Below are 10,496 nucleotides of genomic sequence, written 5' to 3'. Positions count from 1 at the left end.
AACATTATACTATAATATATCAGAGTCTTGGCTGTAGGCCCCACATATCCCATCGAAGAGGCTGGTGATTCCAAAATAAAAACGTTAAAAAAAAAACCAATTGGCTTTGAAAACTTGGTGACAGAATAGCAAAAACAGAAACCAAACCAAAGCTGCAAGGCACGGTTTCCTACCTTCTTTTTGGAGTGGTTTCTTTCTTCTTCCTTTGTAGCTTTGCCATTTTTCCCAGCACGGGACACCTTCTGGTCCCCAGACTGCTTTATGGTGATCTTGATCTCAGGTGGACAGATGTAGTTCTCCAGGTTTTTGGGGGGTTTCTTAGCCCGCTTCGTGGTCTGAATCTTCAGCTTTAAACTCCCCTCGGAGAAGTTGGCCTCTTTGATGGAGAACTCCTGCTCCTCCAAGCCATCTCCGGCCACCCATTTCTCACTGTCCGCATTAGAGTTGCAATCCACATCTCGTCCTGAGCCCAGTTCGTCCTCCTCCTCTGGCTCCATGCGCTCTCCACCCACAGAGATGCCTTTCAGGGGCTCTCCTGAACACCCAGGAGCGGCCGGGGACCTGGAGGAGGAGCCCGGAAGGAATTCCGACTCGCTCCCTCTTTGCCGGGAGCTGCTTAGTATTTCCCTGGACTCCATGACAATCCTACAGTCCTCAGGAGTTCTCAGGACAGGAAGGGAATGGACGGGAGCCGAAAAGATCAAAAGAGAGGACACCCAAAATTCCAAGAACAAAGTAGTCCAGCTGTTGGGTTCAACGTCCCGAGAATGGAGATGTGGTGAAGTCCTCGGAAGGGATCAGATCTGCAATTGAAAAGCAGAGAGAGAGTTGGCTATGGTAGGAAAGAACCAGACCCCAAGACATCTAATGTCAGCTTCCCGCATGCCTGCAGTATCAGAAAATCCATTTGAATTGCGCATAACCAAACTGAATTACGCCGAGTGGACAGTGGAGCGCAGGGGAACCCAACTGGCTCAGGCAACGAGGATGGGTTACTGTTATTTTTTATGGCTTCAGGTCCAATAATAAAGACAAGAGAGATGAGTCCTCAGCCCATCACTGCTGGACATTGTTACACTGAAGCCACAGCAGACTCCTGGACTCCAACCACGCTGACAGGGCAGACTGAATGCTGACACAAGCCTGGGGGACAGCATCTAGGTGATTCGCTTTATCACTTCTCTCTCCCATCTGAGAAAGAGTTTGCAAATTGTGAAAGACCCCCCTCTCCCGCAGGAAAGAAATCCTTGAGCCCACCTCCTGGTGTTCATTATCTCCTGTTATTTTCATGTGTCATCATCGTGTGTCATTACATGATCCACACAATATTTCCAGTGTGCAGACTTTCCTAGTTTCTGTTTTTGCTGGTTTGTCCTACTTGCTTTGGGAGTTTTGTCTTTTGTTCTGTGAGATGAGGTCTCATTTTGTAGCCCAGGATGGCCTGGACCTCAGTGGGTAGCTCACGCTGAGCTCTAATTTGTGGCAATACTATTGACTCAGTTTACCAAATGCTGAGAATATCCATGTGACCTACCCCATAGGGCAGCTATCTCTTAAACTTAGGGGTGAGAACTGATAAGAAAACCAAAATATCTCAATAGGAAACCACAAGTCGCCCTGGGATTGATGCAAAACAGACTTTAACGTGTTTTATCAACAGACGCATGAGGTAGTCAATCATTTCCATTCCTTGTGTGAAATAGCCATTCATCTCATTTTTGACCTCCTTTTCTGTTTAGAGGAAGGGCCATTATGTCCACAGAACAGAACAACAAAAGAGAGAGAGGGAAGCCACACTTCACAAGCAGTTGAAAGTGTCAGGAATCCTCACTAGCATCTTCCCTCCAAGATGAGAAGACAAAAATCAGGCTTTCCCAGATAATCACAGGGTGAGCCAACTGTTCCTTTCACTCACCCCATCCCTTCATCCCCTACTTCAGACTCCGGACAGCAAAAGCCAAAGGCAAGGCCAGGTGTCCAACTGTAAGAGAAAGCCTCCTGTCAGAGCTATGGAAACCGTCATATCTTCCTAATTTAAGAACGAGGTTTCATTACTTCTGAGGCTTCCTTCTTACTCCACTGAGCACTCTCCCTGTTGCCAGCAGGGAATATTCTACACATCGTCTCTTTCCACCTATGAGCTCAACGGTTTAAAGATCCGGTCAGCAAATGTGCCTACCAAGTGTGCCCTACAAGGCTTGTAAGGACACACTGAGAACAACCAAGAGCTGGATCCTGACGGCTGAGCATGTGTCATCTGGCTCTAGAACCAGCATATTCTCAGGCAGGACCGTGCTAGAAAGTCAGAGGAAGAAGGTAGTCAGGTATCGAACCTCCGTGCTGGCCATGCACTGCAGAAAAGCCCAGAAACACACTCAGATCCTAGAAATGCCTCTGTCCTGCACACAGGCACGCTTACAAGAAGTTTCACTCTGAGGAAAAATCAGTAGTACATTTTAGTTCTGAAAGTGATGAGTCCGCCCTAGTAGAAAACCACGAGCACCTTTGCTGGGGCTACCAAGAAAAACACTAAAGAGCAACTTGCGACTCAGGCGATCAACAAGACTGTGTCTTCCTTTGTTGGAGAATTCATTCAGACCACATGACACTACTTTAAAAAAAAAAATCTGAAGTCTTTACCTCCGCTATACCCATGTTCCTACATTCTTCACACCTTTTATTTTCCAAAGAGTCATATTTAAGTCAACTGTGGTGGCATATGCCTGTGATGTCAACATTTGCGAACCGTGGCAGAAAGATCACAAGTTCAAAGCCAGCCTGGCCTACACAGTGAGTTCCAGAACAGCCAGGAGTATAGAGAAAGAACGTATCTCAAAACAAACAAACAAACAAACAAACAAACAGAGGTCTTATCCAGTCAACATCCGTTGGATTTACTCTTATCAGGGGCACATACAGGTATCACCCTAATGTATCAAGCTGCCTTAGGACTCGTCTTATTGATTTCAGAGACAGTCCAGTAGGCAGTAAGCTTCTCTCCATCTACACTCCATCTCCCGACACATTGGAAGCCATATTTTTCTAATGATAGCAGCACCCGAGGTTTATCCCCTCAGGCAGGAATCACCAGCATTATGCTTTAATTTCTCAGTAACTACCCACATAATCACCCTCAGGCAAAAGTGCCAATGCTGGATGTAAGATAAGGCATGGACTTCCTCAGATGCACTTAGCAACCCTCCCGGACTTCAAACCGGAGCAGGCAGATACTGTGAGGAGATGAGAGGAGAGACATCAGCTACAGAGGAGCAGACATGCTCTGAAGTGGGTACATAATGACCAGGAAGACAGCATCTCCCATTTGAAAATGGTTTGCCTGAGATTGTCCTATGTTTAACTGCATGAGTCAATAATTATTTAGATACGGTAGTAAGAGGTTCATAAAAATAAAGATCCAATTCAGCAATTGTTTCTCAGCTCCTCTAAAGAGGAGCACGCCTTTGATTAGGGATTTGGAAAGCGTCTCTGGTGAAAGCTACGGTAACAGCCTAGGAAGGCTCCAAGAAGAGCACAGGCTCTTTCTGGGACCTCAGGCAACTATTAGAGAAGAAAGACGCTGGTGGGGTGAGGCACAGGGTGATGGATCCTTTGTCAACCTGCCTGTCCCATAAGCAAGAGAATCTGAATTAAGGTCTCCAGAGCCCACTCCAGTACAAGATGGCTTGCTTGTCATTTCAGCCTCAGGAGGTATAGTTGGGGGTTCCCAGGAGCAAGCTGGTTATGGAGACCAAGGATATCAAACTCATACCTCCACTGTGGCATGCAGGTGGGGATGCATGCATGCAAGTGAGCACACGCACGCATACACACACACACACACACACACACACACAATCTCTCTCACACACACTCTCTCTCTCTCACACACACACACAATCTCTCTCTCATACACACACACTATCTCTCTCCCACACACACACACACACGCTCTCTCTCACACACTCTCTCTCTCTCACACACACACTCTCTCTCACACACACACAAACACACACACACACACACACACTCTCCACACACACACACACACAATCACATACTTTCTACACACACACACACCTCTCTCACTCACCTCCCTCACACCTCTACACACACACACACACACCCACCCAACCACACACACCCCCACACCCACACACACACCACACACACACACCCCACACACACCCCCCCCACACACCTCACACACACACACTCTCTCCCTCACACACACACACACTCAGACACACACACTCACACTCTCACAAACACACACACACACACACACACACACACACACACACACACCCATGACTACTGTCTACATGCAAACATGCCACACTTAACTACACCATGAAAAGAACAACAACCAAAAAAGAGACAGTAGAAAGAAAGACACTAGAGAGAGCCAACAGTGCAGTCCAGGGCAAAATTGGAGCCAGGCACATGTAGGATGATGCCAAAGAGCAAACTGATGTTGACTAAGGGTGTGGCATCCAGTGGGACAGGTGAGAAGGACGGCAAATAAAAGGTTACAGCTGGATCGTGAAGTCCCTGAGTGACAGTGAGTTTGGATTTCATCTGACAAGTAATTGGGAGTCACTGGGGGAATGAATGCTATCAAAGATCGGTTTTAGGGCAATGCAGCCCTCCCATCATGCCAGAATTAGGAAACCTAAGAGTAAACAGAGAGCTGCCCCTGCTGAAATCTGATTGTGCTTCCTTGAGGACCAGGTAGAGCTTGGGGTACAGTAGGAGTTTCTCATAACAAGCATTATTGACAAAATAAGAAGGTCATTACACATAGCCCCAAGCTTCCCAAGCACCCATCCACACTATACTGAGTCCCATCTCAGACCATATTAGCCACTAAGTTAAACAAGTGTCTACTCAGCCCAAACCCGTCTCCACAGAGCTCTCTCTGCACTGACATTTTCATAGAATCGGTTCTTACGTTTGCAATCACTATTCCGTGCAATCTTCAGCATTTGACTGGTCCTGTGTGAATGTTTATGCCACAGATGAAAAAAATAACAAGGCAAACAGACCCTGAACTGTATAGGGTTCCTTGTGTCCAATGCGGCACAAGCTGACTCCCACAACTGTAGATTATTCCCCAGTGTGTACATCTCTATCGTAACAACTTTACAGACTCTAGGTAACAGCTCTTACTTCCTGGCCAGAGTTACATTTTGCCGGGCTGTATAGACTGACACTAAATGTCAGTCTTTTATTGTCTTCCGCTTATTTTGAGTAAATAAATCTTACTTGTCTAATACAACAGCAATGCATTCACAGGCTGAGGCCAAGCACAGCTGAATAACGCTTAGGTTCTCCTCACTTCTACCCTGAGTTCGACTTCTTGGTTTCTAGAACTTCCTTCTGAATGAAAATGTGTTCATCCGGAACGGCTATTCAAAGTCCTTCTCCAACATTAGCTCCACCCACTCAGTCAAGCTCCACCCATCCCAGTCAAGCTCCACCCACCCAGGAAGCCCCAGTCAAATTTCCTGCCTATCCTGGGATATCGATCCAGACCCTGTGCCCACGTCAACCTCATCACTTTAGAAACCTCAACTAAAAGAGCTTTCAAAAGCACAGAACAAAGAAACCTAACCTGTCTGTTGACTTCTCCAGCCCACAAAGCTGTTCTTCAGTCACCCCAGCAAATACCTGCCGGCCTACACACACACTGAGTTTTGTGGTAAGTCTGGGAATGACTGCAAGTCCTTTTATGAAAAGCCCCTGCCAACACACACTTGCAAGCACAGTCACACACTCAGAGACAGGGGAGCCCGAGCAAGGCGAAAGCATCGTGATCTGCTCCCTTCCTGCCAATCAGCGGCTGGCTCAGAGCGGGCCGCCCAATGGACACTCTGCGCTTGGTTCCCTGCCGCAGGGCTGTCCACGCAGAGATGAAAGGTTGTTTAGGAAATAAGTCTTCAGCAAGTCCGAAGAAGCGGTTGAGCAAAAATAGAGCAGAGTCTTAGAACGCTCAAGAAGACCAAAGTGTGGCAATGACGTCTCTACTCTTGGCTCTGGCACAAGGCAGTGAGATGCTCGCCCTGCTAAGTGCCTGATTCCCCGCTTCCCTCAACAAGGAAGGAGCACTCCCCGTTGAGCAGCTTTAGTATGCGCAGCCATAGGCCTATAGGGACACTTCAAATTGAACAGTTTGAACCCACAGCACTATTTCTGTAGTGCTCAGGGAAAACCCACGTGACTAGGTGGTGCTTACACCCAGGGGAGTCCTAAACAGTATCTCCCCCCCTCCCTCCCAACGCTGAAAGATAGAGATTTTCCCTGTCTGAAGAGTAGGCTCCACCTGCCGCCTGGGAAACTTACTTATTCTGAGCGTGCGTGTAGGAAATAGTGTCAATTCTGAATCTGCACAAACTGAGCCAGGGTTTCAGTGGCCAGTCCAGGACTTTGGCTTTCCTCAAGCTCCCAGGTACTGTATGGGCTGGAATGACAGCCATTTCTGTTCCATACACTTTGCTTACAAGTGCCTTGACCACCGGGAGCTCTCAATCTGCATTTGCAAGTATGTCCTCCCTAGAAAGCTTCTTAGTGTCTTAATGATAGGCATCCACTGCATTTGAAACATTTGCCATCCCAGCACCCAACACAGCATCAAACCCAACAGGCATTCAAGACCTTGATGGGACTGACTAGATCCATGAGAAACTGAGCTTGGCTTCTCAGATTCATCCACCTCTCTGGTTGGTTGGCTCCCAGATCCCCATCCACATACTGGCTACTGCCACCTTGACTACCGCTTTCCAAACTTACAATATGGCGGAAGCCGACAAAGCCCTTAGTGTATTTAACAGGAGTCAAAAGGTATGATTTATGGGTTTCATTCTGCCTCTTAGGAAGTCTCATGAGGCCCCTGTCAACCTTAGCGGCTCAGCAGCAATATGGAAAAGTTCTATCTTTCTTATCTCCCTCGTTGGGGCATAGTTTTCATGGACTTGTTGACAGTTAAGCTCTGTGTTAAAATAAACTTTTCCAAAGCACATGTACCTCACAGGCTTTTAAAACAAACAGTAGGAAATGCTAGCCGGTCCTCGCTTCTCATTCCTACCTGCCTCCACCCTCAGATCTCCCTAGACTTCAGTGCAAAGTCCCACAGGATGAGGGACTCCCTTCTCTGTTTGCAAGTAGAAAGTACGACTAGCCTGACTCTACATTCTTGGGTCACAACTTTTTTTTTTTTCAAAACTCTTCTGAATATCTGCTGGCATTTGAAAAAATTAAAGTTGGAAAGGTGTCACCATTTTTTTTCTGGGTACAAAACATGTTTTATGATTTGTTTGATTGGGTGTTTGGTTTAGTAAAATGTGGTCCTCTCCCCCCTGCAGCCGTGTAGGTCATCTCTGACTCACAAATGTCATTCACAATTATTCCCCCAGTTATTTCTTTCCATTAAGTGATCTTGGCTTCCAGGTTCTAATGTTTAGCTTGGGATTCTTCTCTTCATTCACTTCCCTAATATCTATCTATTTTCTTTCTCTTTCTCTTTCTTTCCTTCCTTCCTTTCTTCATTCTTTCCTGTGTCTTATTTTTTTCACCTATGCTCACCTCCTGCAGCTGGAGAAAACCTTCTTGCCAGGTTCTAACAAGACAATGTCTGATGCTGGAAATAGGGCTAGTTAACCATTCATTCTCTTGTATCTGCTGAAGGAAGGCATGGAAGTCATAGCAGACTCTCATGCAATTCTGCACACACCCGGGATCCACCTCCAGCCTCTCCAAGGGAAATTGCCTTTCAAATGTCTGTTCTCTGATTTGTTCAAGTCTGTTTCTGGGCTTCTGTGGGACATAGCATGCCCTTCCTGGCACTTCCTACATCACTGAGGCCTGGTTCACTCTTAAGCTTTACCTCAACTTCCTCACTAGCCCCTAGAGCTTTGAAGGGAACACTCAAGCCTGTTTCAAGTACCCTGCTATCCCCACAGTCCTAACACATGGCGAAGGGCCCTACGTCCTCTATGCAGTGAATGTTGAAGGAACGGCAGTGTGGAAGCACAGCCAGCCAGTCACACTTTGACTTGGAGTAGCTCTGAGTGATGGCTCTTGAAACCTTCCCTGCTGTCAGAATTCCTGGAATAAATGGTCCATAAACACTGTAAATGGATCCAGTGACCCAACACATACCTGACTCTCAATCAGCAGGAGTGAAGATAGCCCCACACCACAGTTTGCTGATGCTGCGTGTCTGTCTGCAGCTCACAGCAAAGAACAAAGCGCTAACCCAGCAGCCTCTACTCGGTGTCCCACATACCTGTGAGGTCCATTCTGAGCCACATTTTACCTCCTCTGAGAAGCTTTGTTTGCATTCTGTACACAACACGTCTTCCAGTGAAAGCCCCTGAGTTCCCTTGGCAGGCATTTCTTCTCTACGAAAGGCCCTTAGTTCCCCTGACTTGAGGGCCCTCATTTCTACAGGTTTAGCTCTAAGTTATCTCAAGAACTGGGTCAAGTTTCACCTCCATCCCGGAGGCTAGCGGAATTCACTTTTAACTTCACTCATTGAATACACTTGCATGCACACACACACACACACACACACACACACACAGAGAGAGAGAGAGAGAGACAGACAGACAGACAGACAGAGACAGAGAGATGGAGACAGACAGATAGAAGGGGGTCTTCTCAATCCCTTAGGTATTTTACCAACAAGGCACTTGACAAACTGCTTCAATATTTCAGTCTTGTTTACCTTGTCCACAGGATCTGGGCCACTACATACCTTAGAGTACATTGAACATACAGAAAAATTGTCCGATAGGAGATGTTTCAAGGCCACACTTCTCCTGGAAGAGTGGACGAAGCAGGAACTGGGGGCGGTCAGAGGATCAGGTCATTTAGCCTCTTTTTCCATTAGTGACTGTACTCGGTGAGGTATCTTTAAGCCATTCAAGTCTCATTTGAAAAGTGGGTAATAATCCTACCTCAGGGGCTTCTAGAAGAAGTAATTGAAGATTAAATATTAAATGAGATCATAATTACCTGGGATCACCTTAGTAAATGCTCACATTTTTTTGTTAAACTTGACTTGGTCCCCTGGAATGTGTCAGCCAAGTTATAAATTGGCTAAGTGTTGCCCTCTCTTCTCAGATCCTGAGGAAAACCCTGTGGCCCAAGGGTTAGAACCCAGACTTCACCACACTCATACATAATGGAAAGCACACCCAGAGAGCTGAGTTTAAACATGCTAACTTGGGCGTTCTGCTGTTCTTTATTGACCGCTTGTCTCACAGAGGATATACCACTGGGTTCAGTCAGAAAGCTCCCCTATCTTCATTTAATGAGTAAAGGGGAGGTCACGAAGTGCGCCCCATACCCCCTTCCAGCCTGCCATTGCTAGGTACTGAACCTTGTCTGCTTAGAAACCAGATGATCTTAAAAGGGGGGTTGGTGTCTCCCATTGCTTTATTGGCTCCTGTTAGCTCTCCAGCTCTGGCTAAGTAGGATGAGATGAACCGAAACTTAAGCACAGGACATCAGCTCTTGTGCATAGGAACTCAATAACAGGGGACAGATCTGGATCGAGGGCTGAGACCAGGCACGCTATTGTTCTGACCTTAGCTACCTTCTCACAATGGGACAATCGCATGAGTCTTGGGGATTGGTGTCTGGGACCCATCCCCAAGTTTGCATGCTCGGTTTCAGCCATAGCAGCCTACTTGCTGTCACAATTCCTCCATGGGGCTAGGGAAAGAACACCATCACAGTACAGAGGACTGGCTGGGTTCTTACCGTGATTATCAGTTTAATCCATATGCAGTTTCTGATGCCATAATCCTGTTCTTGATGTAAACATTATACACACATAAGAACAAGGACCCAGGAAGGTTAGTAATTTTCTCCAGAGCACACATTTCTCATGCCAAATCCACAGTTGAGCTCAGATATATACTAGTGTAGTAAAGAATAAGGTTTTGGGGGCTGGAGAGATGGCTCAGTGGGTAAGAAAACTAACTGCTCTCCCAGAGGTCCTGAGTTCAATTCCCAGCAACCACATGGTGGCTCACAACCATCTGTAATGGGATCTGATGCCCTCTTCTGGTGTGTCTGATGAAAGCTACAGTGTGGTCATATAAATAAATAAATCTTTTAAAAAAAGAAAAAGAATAACGTTTTAGTCAACAACAGATTTTCTGTGTGGTGGTGGTCCCATGTAGCTGTTATGTAGATAAAAATGTAACACCTAGCAAAAACTTGTATCACCTAGCAAAAATGTATCACCTTGCAAAAGAATGTGTCACCTGGCAAAAGAATGTATCACCCACCAATGATGCCATCATTGTAGTATTAGTATTAGTATTACTATCATTATCATTGTAATTTATTTTGGGTATTTGAGACAGGGTTTCTCTGTGTAGACCTGGCTGGCCTGGAACTCACAGAGATCAGCCTACTTCTGCCTCCAGAGTGCTGGGATTAAAGTCGTGTGCCACCATTGCCGAGCTTCATAGTACTATTATAGG

The 10,496-nt window shown here is 46.4% G+C and overlaps 1 protein-coding gene across 1 annotated transcript in view; it reads right to left on the bottom strand.

Annotated features, from left to right (window-relative positions):
• The window catches only part of Setbp1 (SET binding protein 1), a 365,848-nt gene that overhangs the window by 343,430 nt on the left and 11,922 nt on the right, over nucleotides 1-10,496 (bottom strand). The window contains exon 2 of the mRNA XM_032886020.1: nucleotides 174-803. Coding sequence (XP_032741911.1) covers nucleotides 174-638 — 465 coding nt within the window. The 5' untranslated portion in view covers nucleotides 639-803. The remainder of the gene's footprint in view (nucleotides 1-173; nucleotides 804-10,496) is intronic.

This window comes from Rattus rattus, chromosome 15 (assembly GCF_011064425.1).
Source record: "Rattus rattus isolate New Zealand chromosome 15, Rrattus_CSIRO_v1, whole genome shotgun sequence".
Taxonomy (NCBI): domain Eukaryota; kingdom Metazoa; phylum Chordata; class Mammalia; order Rodentia; family Muridae; genus Rattus; species Rattus rattus.
The sequence above is the reverse complement of the archived record's forward strand: the minus strand, read 5'-3'. Positions and strand labels throughout refer to the sequence as shown.